Source organism: Podarcis muralis, chromosome 9, assembly GCF_964188315.1.
Source record: "Podarcis muralis chromosome 9, rPodMur119.hap1.1, whole genome shotgun sequence".
Lineage (NCBI taxonomy): Eukaryota > Metazoa > Chordata > Lepidosauria > Squamata > Lacertidae > Podarcis > Podarcis muralis.
This window is the reverse complement of record NC_135663.1, coordinates 75352795-75371921: the sequence shown is the minus strand read 5'-3', so window position 1 is coordinate 75371921 and position 19127 is coordinate 75352795. Positions and strand designations below refer to the sequence as shown.

At 43.6% G+C, this 19127-nt stretch overlaps 1 protein-coding gene across 1 annotated transcript in view; it reads right to left on the bottom strand.

The window, feature by feature from the left end:
• The window catches only part of SLC34A2 (solute carrier family 34 member 2), a 29448-nt gene extending 13341 nt beyond the window's left edge, over window positions 1–16107 (bottom strand). The window contains exons 1-7 of the mRNA XM_077934434.1: window positions 15984–16107; window positions 9728–9821; window positions 9468–9602; window positions 7231–7359; window positions 5392–5535; window positions 3750–3861; window positions 733–928 (exon numbers count right to left, since the gene is read on the bottom strand). Of these exons, the coding sequence (XP_077790560.1) occupies window positions 733–928; window positions 3750–3861; window positions 5392–5535; window positions 7231–7359; window positions 9468–9602; window positions 9728–9818 (807 nt within the window). The 5' untranslated portion in view covers window positions 9819–9821; window positions 15984–16107. The remainder of the gene's footprint in view (window positions 1–732; window positions 929–3749; window positions 3862–5391; window positions 5536–7230; window positions 7360–9467; window positions 9603–9727; window positions 9822–15983) is intronic.
• Between the last annotated feature and the right edge of the window lie 3020 nt (window positions 16108–19127).

The window sequence follows — 19127 nt, the reverse complement described above, 5'->3', positions numbered from 1 at the left end:
GTTTTTTTCTTCTTTAGAACTATGTGTAAAACTGTGGGTTGTCTTATACATGGGGCAATCTCAACCCTATTTTATTAAGTTGGAGTCCCTATTTTCTTAAATTGGAGTCCCTAAAAATAGGGGGCGTCTTATACACGAAAAAAATACGAGAGAGAGAGAAAGAAAGAAAGAAAGAGAGAGAGGGTTTATAATCAGTTCTCAGCTACTGATCCTGTTTTCCCTCTTATACTTTGAAGTCAAGCTATGAAGGCAAAGTGCACATTCTAAGAAGCATATTTTTCAAAAACAAGATTCTAACTCATGGGAATAACAATAACGTCTGCTCAGAAGCCTTCCCTCCATAAGAAAGACAATACTATTAGGGAGGGACAAGTCATATCTGAGTACAGTGGTGCCCCGCAAGACGAATGCCTCACAAGACGAAAAACTCGCTAGACGAAAGGGTTTTCCGTTTTTTGAGTCGTTCCGCAAGACGAATTTCCCTATGGGCTTGCTTCGCAAGACGAAACGTCTTGCGAGTTCTTGCAAGTTTGTTTCCTTTTTCTTAAAGCCGCTAAGCTGTTAATAGCCGCTAAGCCGCTAATAGCCGCTAAGCCGCTAATAGCCGTGCTTCGCAAGACGAAAAAACCGCAAGACGAAGAGACTCGCGGAACGGATTAATTTCATCTTGCGAGGCACCACTGTACCTAAAGATGCTTCGGCAAATATTAACAAACCGAGGAAAGCGCCTACCTGGATTATAAGTTTTGTAAGTGGATCAGTGATCACTTTCAGCAGCTGAGGGGCATCTTCCCCACTTTCAAGCTGAAATGAGTTCATAATGACATTGGTGAGGTGATAAAGATAGTGTGTGGCCACTTCAATGGGCAATAGGACGGCCACTGACAGCCAGTTGAAGAAATCGTGGATTGTTGCTCCGGCGAAGGCCCTGCAGAAAAAGCAAAGGAAGACAAAAGGGTAAACCCACATGCTGGAAGACACCAAAGAAAGGTAAATTAACATTCTTTTAAGAGAAAAGAGCAAGTAATCTACTCTTTATCATGGAAGATTAATATACCCTGCAACACCTCTCTGATGAATCTAGGGAAGTCCTAAGGAAAAGTGGGGCATTCTGGGATCAAATCAGAAACCGGGAAGACTTCTGTAAATCTAGGACTGTCCCCGGAACATAGGGACACTTGGAGGGTCTGGATTAAGAACAAGAGATTTGCCACCTCATTGCTCAAGCTTCCTATTGCTGAGCATTCCTGGCTTCCATAGATGGCAGGAAGTCTCAAGGGTGGTGATACTTGGTCCTGGTTCACAACTGAGGAGGTAAAGGTAAAGGGACCCCTGATCATTAGGTCCAGTCGCGGACAACTCTGGAGTTGCGGCGCTCATCTCCCTTTATTGGCCGAGGGAGCAGGTGTACAACTTCCGGGTAATGTGGCCAGCATGACTAAGCCGCTTCTGGTGAACCAGAGCAGTGCATGGAAACACCGTTTACCTTCCCACCGGAGCGGTACCTATTTATCTACTTGCACTGCATGCTGTTGAACTGCTAGGTTGACAGGAGCTGGGACCGAGGAACGGGAGCTCACCCGTCACAGGGATTCGAACCACTGACCTTCTGATCGGCAAGCCCTAGGCTCTGTGGTTTAACCCACAGCACCACCCATGTCCCTCAAAGGTAAAGCGACCCCTGACCATTAGGTCCAGTCATGGCCGACTCTGGGGTTCTGGCGCTCATCTCGCTTTACTAGCTGAGGGAGCTGGCATACAACTTCCGGGTCATGTGGCCAGCACTCGCTTCTCAGGAGTGGTGCTACTTAGTCCTGGTTCACAACTGAGGAGAGAGCACTGGAAACCTATGCTGCTTTCAAAACAGAGGTGCCAAGTTGCGCCCAAGATTGAGGGAGCCTGTCACACAATGCGCTCTTGTGGCATCACGTGCCTGGCATGTGGTGCGTGTGCGATGTCACATTTTGGGGGTGGCCAGGGGCTCCTCCTCTCTCACGCTCAGGTGGGGCTGGGCACTGAAACCATACTGTGCTTGGCTTGGCCTCTTTGCCCCCTCATCACTGAGGGGGCCCAGCCTCCGTCCCATCGGATATTGTGGGGCCAAAGACAACTCGTCCCTACAGAGTCGGCAGCCCTGTCTCAAAACATCTGCTTCGTTTGCAAATATGCAGAGAGAAAAGCACGATGATGTTTGCCATGTGGTGCAGATAGCCCGAGACAACTTCAACAGGAAATGGCACCAATGCTCAAAGTCAGTTAAAGAAACTGTGCAGCATCTGATAAAACTCCATCAGGTAAACGCTTACAAGCACTCCAAAACAACCACCAATTGATAATACAATCATCAGGCAAATTATTAATTCCTGGATTCAGTAATAAAAGATTAATAACGACCCATCTCACAACGCTGTTTTATGACAAGGACTGTATAAAAAGGTTACTGTACAAATGTCGGGTAGATATGATTTGGCTTAAGAAGATTTATTTGTGACATCAATCTCACAATCCCAGGGCACAATACACAAACAAGCAGCACTGATGTGCAGATAATGAAAGGAGCACATGCTCCACAACACAAGGTGTGGCAGCCATATGGACACAGGAACAACCCAAAGTTCATTCATCTAAATAAGACCACAAACTCTTCCCCCGCACAATTAGCTGTGCTACCGCTCAGTGGCGCTGTGGGTTAAACCACAGAGCCTAGGACTTGCCGATCAGAAGGTCGGCAGTTTGAATCCCCACGACGGGGTGAGCTCCCGTTGCTCGGTCCCTGCTCCTGCCAACCTAGCAGTTTGAAAGCAGATCAAAGTGCAAGTTGATAAATAGGTACCACTCCGGCGGGAAGGTAAACGGCATTTCTGTGTGCTGCTCTGGTTCACCAGAAGCGGCTTAGTCATGCTGGCCACATGACCCGGAAGCTGTACACCGGCTTCCTCGGCCAATAAAACAAGATGAGCGCCGCAACCCCATAGTCGGTCACGACAGGACCTAATGGTCAGGAGTCCCTTTACTGCTCAGTTCAGATGCACCCTATACAAGAAGGTGCTTTCACTAGTAATGTTAGTTGCTTGTAAGTATTGTAGGATGTTATACTATTAACATTTTTTTTAAAAAAAGGCAACTAGTGAAATAGTAATGCTCGTGTTTTTCTTTGACCACAGAGAACTGCCCTACTGGGCAACAACCATTTTAGTTTCAATGGGTCAAGGAGAGGGACGTGGTATGAGGAGAAATGGAATGGCTGAGGGACTCACTGCTATCCTGTGCTCAAGGGCCCCCAGACTATAAAGGCCCATATTTCGGGGGATACTTCACCCCTGCATATTATTACTGTTGCAAGGCTTCAACCAATATTCATCTAGCCCAATCATTGCACATTTTGCAGATGCATAATGTATTCTTGTGTGCTAAGAGGAGTTGTCTTAAGCATGTAGCCACTGAGGGTAGGGTGAGAAAGGCGGAAAACAGAGTGAAGTACTTTAATTTATTTGTTTACTATTTTAATGTTATAGATAATATACGAAGCAATCAGTGTTTTTCTCAACTGCCCAGTAAAAGAAACTGTTTAATCAAATTTATATACCATGCTTCATCAAAAGATCTCAGGGGGGTTCACATAATATCATGCAATACTGTAATGCAGCATAAATAAAAAATGTCATTGCATACATTTTGGGAATTTCTACAGTTAAATATCACAACCTGCTCCTATAATCGATTGTAGCTTAAGTTTAAAACACTGGTACCTTCTAAACTGGTTCCTGTCTCCAGCTTGCATGAGTGCCACAACGGTGTTTGTGACGGAAGTACCAATATTGGCTCCCATCATGATCGGAATTGCGTGCCGAACACTGAGTACTGCAAGATATTGGAAGCAACAGGAGATGAAAAATGGAAGGGACGGGCAGTGTTGGCATCTACAGTACATTGAACCAACTTAGGACCTTCCTTTGTTCTTGAGACACAAAAGTAACTAACTTGAGGATTAGAAAGCTTGTTTTGCACTAATCAGAATATGGAGAAAGCACCAACTGTTGAGTTTAGAACATGGCTAAATGAGATCACAGTGGGGTTCGGATCTAAGTCATCTGTCAAAACATTACAACCCAATTTCCAACAGGAAAATATTTTTCTACGTCTTATATTTTAGACTTCGTCTTATATTTTAAACTTGCAGGGTTGCCTTTCCCCCTGTCATCCCCCCCACCCCGGATCAAATGATTGAAATAAATGCTCTGCAACCACAGACTGACCTTGGCTCTTCCCACAACATTGCTCCTAAGAGTCCTTTCCTACCCAGGGTTACAAAATCCAGACCAAGTCTCACACAACTTAAAAGAGTTACTCAGAAAGGCAGCGTTCTATCAGGTGTACTTCCTCCTATCTTTACAACAGAAAAGGCACCCCAAACACATTGTCTGTTCCTGTTTCCAATATGATATTCCCATAGTAGTTTTTTATGAAAATGTTTTTCCAATATCCCCTTTGCTCTCTATATTTGTGCGTGCACAACTTTCAGGATGACCTGTACAAATCTATAATCATAGAATTTTTTATTTTATTTTATTTTTATTAAAGATTTTACCAAAGTATGTGTAATGTCTCCCGTATTTTTTCCATGTAACATTTTTACAAATCCGTTTCATTTGTAGAGACATTAGGGGGAGAAAAAAAGGGGTGGAGGGGTGGGAAGATGGGTGGGGGTGGGGTGGCGATGTTTCTATTATGCTTAATGTGTGTAAAGTTTGGTGTCAGCATTGCTCATGTAGGTTTTCTGCTGTTCGCTTGTGTTCCTTTGGTGGTGAGAGAGGTTGGGGTTGGCCTAGGGTGTGGTTGTTTGTTTGTGATTGGCTGTGGTGATCTTTGTTTTCGTGTGTGAGTGGGGTGGGTGGGTGTTTGGATCAGGTTAGCCATATTGATTTGTATGCTGTTGGTGGATTATTGTCATTGTCTTGTTGGGCTGTGTATGTGATAAAGGGGAGCCATACCAGGGTAAAGGCGTCTTCTTCTGTTTGTCCCCGTGTCAGTTTCAGTTTATTGGTTAATTTTTCTAGTAGGGCTGTTTCCCATACTATTTGGTACCATTGGTCCATGCTTACTCCTGACAGGTCTCTCCAGTGTCTGGTTATGGAGTTTCTGGCTGCTGAAAGTAGGTGGGTTATGAGTTCTTTGTGGTGTAAATGGGCATTGTTGTCTTGGAAGATGTTTAGTAGGGCCAATTCTGGGGTGATGTCTAATACTTGCTTAGTTATTTTAAATATTTCTTGTATGGCTGTTATAATCATAGAATTGTAGAGTTGGAAGAGACCCCAAGGGATGACCCCCTGCAATGCAAGAATTTCAACTAAAACATCCATTAACTACCAATCCTTTGTACCATTAACCTACTTGAAGAGGACACCATGCTGACGATGATGGATGAGGATGTGCTTGAGCTCTGCACCATGACTGTCACCAGAAGGCCAATCACTACACCTGCAAGAGGATTTGCTAACACGGAGCCTTCTTTGAAGATGTCCCCTGCTGCTTTGCCTACAAAAAAAGAGAGATTGTGTCTTTGAATAACATAATTGCTACCAATATGCAGAAAACCCATTTCCAACATCTAACATAAATGGTTCCAACATCTAAAAAAATGTAGTATAAACACAGACAACTGGGAAACACTGGCCTGCGGTCGCTCCAATTGGAGAACAGCCTTGACCAAAGGTGACATGGCCTTTGAAGACGCTCAAACTCAGGGCAAAAGGGAGAAACGTGCTAAGAGGAAGGCACACTTGGCAAACCCTCACCACCCAGAAACACATGTCCCCACTGCGGAAGGATGTGTGGATCCAGAATTGGCCTCCACGGTCACTTACGGACTCACTGTTAAAACCGTGTTTATGGAAGACAATCTTACTTGGCTACGAGTGATCGCCAAAGAAGAAGACCTATATGTAGAAAACCCAGTTTCCAATTTTCTGTCGTGCTTTAGTGTGAGCAGGATGTTGAAGCCAGGGGGCAGATCTGCGTATTGTGGCAGGGGTGATTATTGACTCACCAAAGGTATTTCCTATGCCATTAAATAGAGATTACCCCCCCCCCCGAGAACCCAACTCTTATGCCTCCTGTATAAAATATTTTGGCTGCCATTCATTCATGTATGGAAGAGTAAATAACTGCTTGCTCTGATGCAAAGGCAAAACCACCCCAAGACTTAGGGCAGGCTTCCTCAACCTCGGCCCTCCAGATGTTTTGAGACTACAATTCCCATCATCCCTGACTACTGGTCCTGCTAGCTAGGGATCATGGGAGTTGTAGGCCAAAAACATCTGGAGGGCCAAGTCTGAGGACTCCTGACTTCGGGCTTATATCAACACTTCCTCTTGTCCCATTCTTCCCCCCCCCCCCATTAAAACCACTCTTTGGTGCTCAATCGAAGCAAACAGCCATTTGGGTTTCCCCCGGATTGCTGTTTGTTCCTAAATATTGCTAAAGAGCAGGTTTTCCCTTAGAAAGGAGAGAGGCAAGGGGGGAACTGCTTGGAGCCATACTTTCTAGGCATGGGACAAGCAGATGTGTGGGAGATCCCTTGTCCAGATACTACTGACAGCAACGAACAGTAGACATTATTCTTCTTCCCCTTTCTCACATCAGCTGCACGGTTTTGGGAAATGTATCACTATATAGAACCATAGTGTGTGTGTGTGTGTGTGTGTGTGTGTGTGTGTGTGTGTGTGTTCACTGCCTTTGTCATGAATCTGTAAAGTGGTGGTAGTAGTAGTAGTAGTAGTAGTAGTAGTAGTAGTAGTAATAATAATAATAATAATAATAATAATAATAATAATAATAATAATTTATTTTTTATATCCCACCCATCTGGCTGGGATTCCCCAGCCCCTCTTTTACCCACAAAATCTCACACTGCATAATACCGTTGTAAAAAGTTTAAGGTTCCATAGAACAGTCTAGCTTGACTTGTAATTCATCCCAACGACTGACACCATCTATACCATCCGAGACTAATACCTGAAGCTAAAATAAAGCAATGTCAACACCCCCTTGGAATGCTGAAAACAAAAGGTGCCTTTGCAAATAAAGGGGCATCAGCATTCATTTACTGACACTTTCTTTTTCTGTTCATCTGTTTGAAGTGGGCTCTTCTGGAGGGGTGAGGCTTAACTCAACAAGATCCTTTTTACAGAAACAGAGACTTAGGTAACCATGATGAAAGTGTTTTCCTACCTCCTACTAACTGGAAGCCTGAGCTGAGGACATCCAAGGCACAGACAAAAAAGTAGAGCAGGACAAGCAAGAGGACAAACTTTCCAAATCCTTTTGTCACACGGAGTATTTTGCCTTTCGCATCCAGCTCTGCAAAATACAAAGCAAGTTTGCATATACAAAACAGCAAAGAATCTAATACTTGATTTTCAACAGTCGATCGGTTTCCTGCAAGTCTGTGGAGTCAAGGCTGATGCTGTGAGTTTGGTGGATGATAAACCAGAAGGAATGTTCTCATTATTAAAATTTAACTATAGCTAAAAGATTCTTATGAAGCTATAAAAACCCAATAAGGTTTTTTTTTTTAAAAAAAAAACAACAACCCAAAACCAATTACCCCTTTTCGCCCTACTTAAAGCAAAATGTGAGAATGATAAATTTTATGTTTTTACTCAAATTTCATAATATTATTAGGAAAATAGCATCATTAATTTGAAACAAAAAGGGGCAGAAGATTATTACAACAGAGTTCCCATGCACTTTTAAGTGTTGGAAGATAGTGCTGAATTTGCCTGTTGTGGTACACATCGGCACAGGTCGATGTGTATTTAAATAATTCACTATATGTCCCTAACAGGTGGTGTCTTCGCCTGATGGAATGGCCTGGTTGGCTCCTCCATCTTGTTTCTACCCCTGGCAATACAGAAGGTAAAGTGTTTCCATGGGTAGAGAGGGTTCTACAGAACCAGTCCACAACTCTAAACTTCCACTTGTCACCAAAACATAAGCAGCTCCGATGGGGATCTTCCTACCACAGAAGGAGGAGAACCGCCTTAGACTTCACGAAAGGACTACAGGGCTCCGGAAAATGAAACTTTGGGGCCAAATAATGGTTTGGAGACACAAGCCACTGCGAAAACAAAGGATTTCTGAGCTTGTTAAGATTCCTGAATGGAGTCTGCCTGGGAATCCACGTGGAAGCCATTCTGAGCTCTTTGGACAAAAAAGGCATTACATCTTGCCACTGAGTTCAGCAGGAAGAATAAAGGTAAAGGGAACCCTGACCATTAGTTCCAGCCGTGGCCGACTCTGGGGTTGCGGCGCTCATCTCGCTTTATTGGCCAAGGGAGCCGGCATACAGCTTCCAGGTCATGTGGCCAGCAGGACTAAGCCGCTTCTGGCGAACCAGAGCAGCGCACGGAAATGCCATTTACCTTCCCGCTGGAGTGGTACCTATTTATCTACTTGCACTTTGACGTGCTTTCGAACTGCTAGGTTGGCAGGAGCAGGGACTGAGCAACGGGAGCTCACCCCGTTGCGGGGATTCGAACCGCCAACCTTCTGATCGGCAAGTCCTAGGCTCTGTGGTTTAACCCACAGCGCCACCCGCGTCTCTGTAGCAGGAAGAATATAATTACAAAATAATAAAATAACAGTCATAGAAAGCTTTTAAAAAGAATGAGTGGTGTACAAGATATTCCGTAGTGGAAGACAAGGTTCACAGTTGTACCAAACCTCAGCGCCTAGGGCTTGCCGATCAAAAGGTCGGCGGTTCGAATCCCCGCAGCGGGGTGCGCTCCCGCTGCTCGGTCCCAGCGCCTGCCAACCTAGCAGTTCGAAAGCACCCCCAGGTGCAAGTAGATAAATAGGGACCGCTTACTAGCGGGAAGGTAAACAGCGTTTCCGTGTGCAGCTCTGGCTCACCAGAGCAGCGATGTCACACTGGCCATGTGACCCGGAAGTGTCTCCGGACAGCGCTGGCCCCCGGCCTCTAGAGTGAGATGAGTGCACAACCCTAGAGTCTGTCAAGACTGGCCCGTACGGGCAGGGGTACCTTTACCTTTACCTTTAATGTTTGAAAATCATAGCGTTAGAAGGGTCCCGGAGGATCCCAGGCACATCCAACAGGTAGATTGTGATCTACCAGTAGATCACTGGACATCTGGGGTAGATCACTGGCAGATCACTGGCTCCCCCCAAAGAAGCTCAACAAGTTTGTCTCCCCTAAAAAAAGCTCTTTGCCCTGAACCCCAGAAAACAGGGCTTTCCTTCCTAAAAAAAGCTCAGAAACTTTGACCCAAATTAAAAACTTTGACTGAAAAACTCCAAAAAAGAGAGTAGATCACTGTCAGTCTTTAACTCTGTGAGTAGATCGCAGTCTCTTGGGAGTTGGCTACCCCATTCCAGTCTAACCCCCTGCAATGGAGGAAACACAAATTAAAGGTGGAAAAGTATAAATATCCGCGACAGGTTCTTACCTGACCACTTTACTCCTGTGTTCTGGAGCTCTGGCAAACTCCATGGGTCAAATTCTGGCGCTGGTTCTGCTGCCAAGGCAATGGTGGAGTAAGCGGGCAAAAGTTCCAGCTGATTTCCTACAGGAACCGCTTCACCTGAGAGAACCAGCAAGCAAGTCAAGAACTGTTTCTTACCTATCCTTGAGTATAGAACTTGCAAGCTTCTAAACAGAATGTGAATATAGGATATATAGGAGTAGGGATGGTAACTATTTATGTACCTTTTGAATTGTTCATCGCTCTGTCAGACATGACTTGATTTTCTTGGGCTTTGCTTGCGTCTGTTCCTGCTAGTTCAGGCCTTGGAGCCATCGCCTGCAAAGAGATGATCCACCAACGAAAGGTCAGAGCCAAAGCATTTCCATGCAAAAGGGTTAATAATATGAATCTGAGGCAATCAACTCTGAATACTAACCTGTATGAACCAATGCCATTTCCTCAAGGGAATGCCATCAACAGCATATTTCCTAACCCCTTTATTTTAACTAAGGTAGCTCACATGCCACATTACAAATAAATATCTCAACAAACCCAAAGAGCTACCCGTTTATCAATCTAGCAAATACGCAAACATAAACGAACCATTGTCTCTCACTTCCGACTCTTTCATCTCTTACTACTCTAAAGAGGAAAATACATAGTTCTAAGCATTTTAAATGTCACCTAAACGGGGACGCGGGTGGCGCTGTGGGTTAAACCACAGAGCCTAGGACTTGCCGATCAGAAGGTCGGCGGTTCGAATCCCTGCAATGGGGTGAGCTCCTGTTGCTCAGTCCCTGCTCCTGCCAACCTAGCAGTTCGAAAGCACGTCAAAGTGCAAGTAGATAAATAGGCGGAAAGGTAAACGGCATTTCCGTGCGCCGCTCTGGTTCGCCAGAAGCGGCTTTGTCATGCTGGCCACATGACCCGGAAGCTGTACGCCGGCTCCCTCGGCCAATAAAGCCACGACTGGACCTAATGGTCAGGGGTCCCTTTACCTTTAAACGGGGACGGTTTTAGGCAGAACTGTGCATCTTTACTGAACAAAGGCAGCACTGAACAGATGAAATATGTGCAGGATTATGCTCTCAATGTTAATTCATTTATTTCATCTTTGGTAGAAAATGACAGTGCTAATGGCTGTCTCCCCCCCCCCCCTTTTTTTTTTCTTCTTCTTCTTCTTCTTCTTCTTTTGGTTCCTAAGTATTCCATTGACTTCCTGGAGTGATACTAGCTCATTTTTGTGAACATTAAATTGTTGTTAGCCTTTTTTTTTTATTATTCCTCCTTTCCTTTAAATTTTTCAATTCCATCTGGCAGTAACAAGAACCCTCTAATCAAGAACTAGTGTCTGGGTTTGTTTTTTTCTTTCTCCCTCCCAATCTCTTTTCCTTTTATGTTGTAACCCTGAGGTTGCATTAATTTGAAGAGGTACAAAGCCTCTTCTTTAGTACGTGACCTGTCCAAAAAACAGTCTTCATGTCCCCTGACTTGCTACGCTGCTGACCACAGTGATCACAAACCAGCACAAATAAATACAGTTAACGTGATAGTAATCGTGTTATAACAGAATGAAAGGTGTACATTTATTCTAAAGGTGTCCAGTTAACAAGCTACTGTGCTTTCGACTTAGCTCACAAGTACCAAAGTGAGACCTCAGCCCTTCTTACCACCATCGCTTTCAGCACAGTGATTCTTCTCTAGTCATGCGCTGCAGAAAAGCACATCTCTTCCTTGTCGGAGGAAGAGAAGGCAGATATATGAGCCTGAGGTTTGCCCAGCCTTGTAATTCTAAACTGTAGTTTAGTGTTATGTCCGAATGAGGACAATATGTAACTGGGACTAGAGTTTCACAGGCAGATTTGTTGCAGATTTTGAATTCTAGTCCTTCGCTACAACTTTTCCACCAGTCTTTCTCGTTCCACCCCTGAGCCAGGATGCAACTAGAACAGGGGTCAGCAAACATTTTTAGCAGGGGGCTAGTCCACTGTCCCTCAGACCTTGTGGGGGGCCGGACTAGATTTTGGGGGGGGGGCGGGAATGAATGAATTCCTATGCCCCACAAATTACCCAGAGATGCATTTTAAATAAAAGCACACTTTCTACTCATGTAAAAACACGAGGCAGGACCCACAAATAACCCAGAGATGCATTTTAAATAAAAGACACATTCTACTAATATAAAAACAAGCTGATTCCTGGACCGTCCATGGGCCGGATTTAGAAGGCGATTGGGCCGGATCCGGCCCCCGGGCCTTAGTTTGCCTACCCATGGACTAGAGAGTGTACTTTCAAAAACTAAAGCATAAGTGCCCCACCTAAAAATTATCAAAACCCAGGGTTTTTGATTTGTTGTATTTAATTTTAATTTGTTACAGGACTGATTGAAGGCCATTTAAAGTACACCATACATTTAAAGCACACACCCGTCAGAAGAAAAAGAAAACTCCCGAGACCTGTAGCTACACAGAGCTACAATTCCCAGCACCCATAACAAACTACAGTTCCCAGAATTTTTTTTCACTTTTAGAGAGGTATGCTTTAAATGTATGGTGTGTATGCAACTTAAAGAACAATAGGTTATTTTTAGAATTGGAAAGTTTCAGATGAAAAAAATAGTGGTGACTGACAGCCCCCCAACCAACTCACACAAAGCAGCCCAAACTCTTTGAACCGTCTACACTTAAAAATTATTATTCTTACTCCGCATAACACCATGCCCTCCAACATTTCTCTGATGGAAATAGTGACGTCCCATTCCATAATGATAATTTTACTATTTATACCCCACGCATGTTATTGCATTGCCCCAGGGCTCTGTGCAGCTTCCAACATGCATAAAAACATAATAAAACATTAAACATTTTAAAAAAACAAAAACCAAACCACTTCCCTATACAGGATGACTTCAGACAGTTCAGGGGTCAGATAACTCCATACCCTCCAACATTTCTCCAATGAAAATACAGTGGTACCTCGGGTTAAGTACTTAATTCGTTCCGGAGGTCCGTACTTAACCTGAAACTGTTCTTAACCTGAAGCACCAGGTTAGCTAATGGGGCCTCCTGCTGCTGCCGCGCCGCTGGAGCACGATTTCTTAACCCGAGGTACTATTTCTGGGTTAGCGGAGTCTGTAACCTGAAGTGTATGTAACCTGAAGTGTATGTAACCCGAGGTACCACTGTAGGGACATCCTAAGGAAAAGTGGGACATTCCAGGATCAAATCAGAAACAGGGACTGCTTTTCTATATCAGGAAAGTCCCTGTAAAATAAGGACACTTAGAGGGTCTGTAACACTAACAACATCATTGGCAAACCCTCGTTCAGCCACCTTGCTCCTCATTTTTCATGGAAGTTCACTCTGTTTTATGTATAACAGCGAATATTTCCTACTGAACAATGTCAAGCATATGAAAGTGCTTCTAGTGGGAGAATAAACTATGGGGTGAAACTCTGTCCTGTTGAACTCAACTACCTGACAGGATCATACCCAAGCTTTAATAGCCTTAATATGACTTATTGGCTCTCAAGGAGTATCACTGTCAGCGTTCTTTGGCTAGATTCCTCATGGTATTTTTTTCCCTCCCATAGAAGAGGTTGTTTGTACTCCCCTGGGTATAACACAAAGAGGTATAAAACCAGTGACTTGTATGTGACTACAAAGCATTGTTTGCAACTTGCCATCCATGACAACCCAATGAAAGGACAAGTTGTACTTCAAGTGAATACAGTAAAGAAACCCAATTTAGGAAACTCAAAATTACAGGGGAGCAGACGAAGAGAAACTGAAGCAAAACCAGGAGTGGCGATTTCTGAGGGAAAGTAGTATCAGTCATAACCACTTATTAACTCAGCAAGCAGTTAGATCTTCATATGTGAATAGTACTCTCTTCAGATACTGAAGGATACACGAAAGTAGAGGAAAACAAAACCTGAAGCATCCTTTGGAGAGACATTTTAACACTTGCTAACTTTCCATGGTCAAGGTTGACGAAACAGAAGCGTTGAACATTTTCTTTGTTTATTCCCTCCAAGCCAACTGTCTATGCAGACAGGGCCTTCCAGTTAATGAACAACATTAATGTTTCCGTAACCTCCAGACTGGACTGCCGTAATTGAGTTGCGCTTGAAAAACAACTAATTGTTCCAAAATGCCTACTGGACTGTCACCTGGGATTATTGGCCACTTTGCTCCTTCTTCATTGTCATTGCTTACGATTTTTTTATGGATTATCTACACCGACTGTCAGACTGGTTTCACAAGCAATATTTAAATCTTTGTTATTGTTTGCCAGGAATACATTCCATGGTAAAAGCTCGCACGGTATGGACGCTTGTGAAAATGTACTTGGCTGCAGAAATCTATTTGCACCTGCAGTTTTCATTGCTCATGCCAATTATCCTGTCTTTTGTCAATTATCCTCATGCAAAGTTTCCTCCACCAGTTCCGGGAGGCGTACATGGGGTTCTCCCAATTTCACCCAGTGAGGTACATAGAGATGAAAGACAACGACTTGCCCAAGGTTACTCAGCAAGTTTAATGGCTGAGCAAGCATTTGATTATAGCTTTCCTGAAACCGAGCCCAAAACTCCGTTCCATTCACTATTCTGCCTCTTATTCGAATCTGTGTCTATGAGGTTGTGCTTTCTGTCGTGTCACACAGGAATTCTCCTGCCACACAAAACAGCTAATAAGAACTACTGACATCCAGCAGGAACCTCATCCTACTCAGGCTTTAAAGACCTATATTAAAGTCCTACAGTTTCCAGAAGCTCATTTTGTGGGCTTGGACAAATTACTCTCTTTAGCCGCAAGGTTTTTGTGAGGAGGATTAACAAGTTATTCTCCCAGCCCTTCTTCCGTGAGGCTTAAAATAGCATATACTGTGTGTCTCCATTTCCCTTTAATCCTCACAATAACCTTCTAAAGTAGGTTAGACTGAGAGATAAGGGCTGTGTCATGGTCCTCCACTGAACTTCACGGCTGGGCAGAGATTTTAGCTTGGGTCTCCATCATCTAAAGACAACTTGCTATCCACTCCACCCTAGGATCTCAAAACAGAAATAGCATCGCTTGGGAAATAAAACGTTGGTGTACACACACACACACACACACACACACACACACACAGAGCAATAAAAAAAAATATTCAAGAAGAATAACAAGAAGCACATTAATGTTGTTCAAATGCTGCTCAAATGATGCGGTGTTGCCAAACTCACATTAAAAAAAAAAGTTCGTGCAAGTCAGCCTGTATCAACGAATTGCTCCAGGACGAGGCAACTTTATACCAAACGAGAATCTAGCTCAGCTGTCTCAATTTTGTAATATTAGACTAAAAGATTCAGCTTTTTAAAAAGTGTTTCGTTTCTTCATTACTTAAAAGGTGTTGACTTATTTTTCCTACCCAGCTCAGCGCTCCTAGTGATGTCACCGGAGAGAGAGAGAGAGAGCGCTGCACATGATACAACAAGTCATAATTTTAATAAGCATGTGTGCACACCAGTTTAAATTGGCTGGGACAAGTTCTTCTTTCTCCAGTGACCGATCGGCATTTAAATTTGTTCCTCTCGGTGCAGGCAAGGGGAAGTGCAGTGCCTAGAATTTAAATACGGATCTTGAGGTCTCTGATTGCATCACTGAGGAAGATGTCTGTGAAGTTCAAAAGCCTGCCAACTCTCACGGTAGATAAAGATCCGGTTAAAAGTATCATGTTAGCTGCTTTCCTCTTTTATCCTTTGGGGCCATAAGAGCACTCTGAATAAAACATACAGCACATTCAAACCCAAGTAAAGAATCCCAAGGAAGAAAACATAATGACCACTTCAAGAAAGCACCCAGATCTAATAGAAAAACCATTACCCTGATCTTAGTGGACGTCTGCCTAATGTTATATTCACCTGACAGTGTTAGCACAGTGTGACCTCTTTATCTCAGTGCATCAAAGCAAATTAGCCACAGAAAAAGCATCTTTTTGCAAATACCCTGAAAATGCAACGAGACGTATATTGTGGTAGGTATTCAGCAAAGTTTTGCTCACGGTAGACCTATTGAAAACAATGGCCATAACATTGTTCATTCATTTTAGAGAATCTACTCTGAGTAAAACTTAAGTTTTGAAATATATTTTTAAAATGGTTTCAAAAAAATGAGGGGGGGGGGGGTTCTGTACAAACAATAAAAAAAAAACAACCCAACGTTTGATATGAACTTCCCGTACTTTGAATATGTCTGATCTTTAGAAATCAAGCATTCTTAACCCAACAGCTATTTTATGGTTAATAAATGTGGGCTGCCTCTATGGGTTACAGTATCTCAGATGACGTACAATTAAGAAAATACTTCAAAACAGAATTCCATATAATTTTCAGATTTCCTGCACTGGAACAACAGGCTGCTATATCTGGTAGGTAGTTAAGAGGAGCATCTGGGAGGCAAACATCAATGAAAGCATAAAGGCAATGGAAAGTTTGAGCTCAGATTTCCTTTTACTCACCTGCTCCTTCCTTCACAGACAATGAAGGATTTACAAAGGTATCTCTGTGGGGAGCTACAATATATAGAGAGAGCAGGTATTGGGCAAAGACTGCTTTCATCACCCTCTGGCCTGCCAAGCCTACCTGCTGAAGTTTTTCAGGCAGTACAAAGTTCCTTTACACTTTTAGCTCAGAAAATACCCCATCAGCAATAAAGGAGGAACTTTAATAGTCCTGTGCTTCAAAGTTTAAAGGTGATTACATCCATCCTTCTAAATTGCCAGCCACTGCATCCTTTGTTATTCTTTTTCATTTAAGATAAAAACTTGCCCTGGCTGGTAAAGCACTGTTAGTGGTATAGTTTTATCTCGCTGCAGATCTTTTTTTTCTTTTTTTTTAAAGATCAGATAAAAAGCAAGCCTAATTCTCTCCAAACTCGTTCAGAACCCCTTTCCAAACGAAATGATGTCATAATTCGCTCTCCTGAGGTAGAAAAACTTCAGCTTTTGTTTCAGCTGCCGCTGCTGCTGTCCTAGTGCCTTTCTTTAGAAAAGATTTTAAAAATTTATATGCGCTCCGGGTAACCGTACCCCGGCAAAGCCAGAAATCAAATGACATCAAAGAATCGCAAGGTAAGTAAGCAAATTAGAAAGTTCACAATGCTGATTCGTATTGGGAAAAGAACCAGTCTTTCACAAGCAAGTCACTTGCAAAGTACTGGGACTGCTCTATTTTATTGTTCTGAATTTCAGTTGGTGTACATACCTAGTCAGTCACCGCTGAGACACATCTCTGCTCAGTAAAATTCCTACATCCAAAACCATCTTCAGTGTTTCAAAAACTCCAGTGCCTCTCCAAATAAGCCAGTGCACCTCCCACCTTTATCTCTATTAGCTTGCTGAGTGGATCACACCTAGAGTAGGTGGAAACAGAACTGTCTACCTTTGCATGCATCACAGACAGTTTTTTTGTTGTTGTTGCTGCTGCACCTCAGCTAGCCAATGAGTGCTGGGGATCTCTGGATTAAGGGTGTTCAATTTGCATGGTCAACAATATAATTAACGTTCTCCTCCACCCTAGCTGAAGGCTTCCAGGCAAACTAGAATATGCTTTTGCCTCATTTTGCCATCACAACAGTACATAAGAGCTCGTCCACTTTGTTTTCGTTCCCACTTAATTTGCATGGTCCACATGACGTTACGCTCAAACACCAATATTGATGCCTTCTCCCTGTAAATTTAGGTTCACCCAATACATAGATTGTCAGATAATTTGGGGGGAATTGGGCTCTGAACTGCTCTACTCAGGGTTACAGGCAATTTATTTTGGCGGTGGATCAACTGTAACTTCCTGCTACTCCTCTTCCCATGGCCACTACTCATGTTTTCATTTCTTTTCCAGCTGGGCTAGTAATTATTTCCGGCAGAGCTTTGCCTTTTGGTCCCTCAGCCTTGCACGAAACCGAGAAAACTGCGCAAGCAAACCGCATTAAAAACTGTGTGCTGAGAATTTACAATTGCCTGACGATAGGCATTTGCACACTTCCCGGGTGGGGAAATGATTTTTTTTAAAAAACAAGGTCCTTAAGCAGCATGACAGGATAAACAAATTAGAAGGCAGAGACAAGCACATAAGGAAATGCCTATTGATATGAGGGGAAAGACCTAAATTGTTCCTCATATGCAAATGCAGATTTGTGCAAGTGTGGATTAATTTGAAGGGGAAACAGTGGATTAACAGCTAAATAATGCTCAGTTGGGAACAAGCCTTCAAGTAGTCTGAGAGGTAGTGACTTGGTCGTTCCATTGAACTTCAAGGCTAAGCAAACACTTATATCCAAACCTTCCAAATCCAATCCCAATATCTGGCAATGAAATAACAAAGTGATGAGGACAAAGTAATTCTGCAGCTAGTTGGGTTATTGTGATTTGGAGCACAACCTGGAAGCACTAACGGTGATATAAGTGTCCGAGTAGAACAGTGTTTGCATGGTATTACTGAAAGTAAGTGGGGACATGGGTGGCGCTGTGGGTTAAACCACAGAGCCTAGGGCTTGCCAATCAGAAGGTCGGCAGTTCGAATCCCCGCAATGGGGTGAGCTCCCGTTGCTCGGTCCTGCTCCTGCCAACCTAGCAGTTCAGAAGCACACACTGCAAGTAGATCAATAGGTACCACTCCAGCAGGAAGGTAAACGGCGTTTCCGTACACTGTTCTGGTTCACCAGAAGCAGCTTATTCATGGTGGCCATATGACCCAGAAGGTGTACGCCGGCTCCCTCGGGCAGTAAAGTGAGATGAGCGCCGCAACCCCAGAGTCATCTGCAATTGGACTTAACGGTCAGGGGTCCCTTTTACCCCCCCCCCCTTTACTCAAATAAGTGTTGTTGTTGTTTAGTCGTGTCTGACTCTTCGTGACCCCATGGACCAGAGCACACCAGGCACTCCTGTCTTCCACTGCTGGTAGCTTCGAGAACACTGTCCAACCATTTCGTCCTCTATCGTCCCTTCTCCTTGTGCCCTCCATCTTTCCCAACATCAGGGTCTTTTCCAGGGAGTCTTCTCTTCTCATGTGGTGGCCAAAGTATTGGAGCCTCAGCTTCAGGATCTGTCCTTCCAGTGAGCACTCAGGGCTGATTTCCTTCAGAATGGATAGGTTTGATCATACTGCCAGTAAATAATTTGTAAATAGGAGTCACACAAGAGCTTAAACTGACAGACCAAAGGAAGCTTCAAATTCCCTGTAAATTTTAGCAACACCTACTGTCGTTTCCTTTGGCAAGAACACCCATCTTCCTTCTGTGTGTCGGAACACACAACAGCTTAGATATTGTCCTCCTTATATCGTGCATGTGGACGGGTTATGCTACAGAATTTGGCAAAATTTACCCAGTACTGGTTCACATGTAATGGTGACATCATCATGCTGCAGCCATGGGTGTCGCAGAAATAATTAAGGCCTATGACTTGTTTTGCAGCCTTTATCTGGCTGAATCCCACACATCATTACATGTACAGTATCACCGATTGGAGATTGAGGTGGCATGCAGCAATAGCATATTTTAGGTGTCAAAAGATTCCAGAGTCACTATCACAACAAAGCGGGACTTGGGGGCAGAAGTCCAACGTCCCACTCAGCAGAACAAGCAAGAGAGGCAGAGACATTAG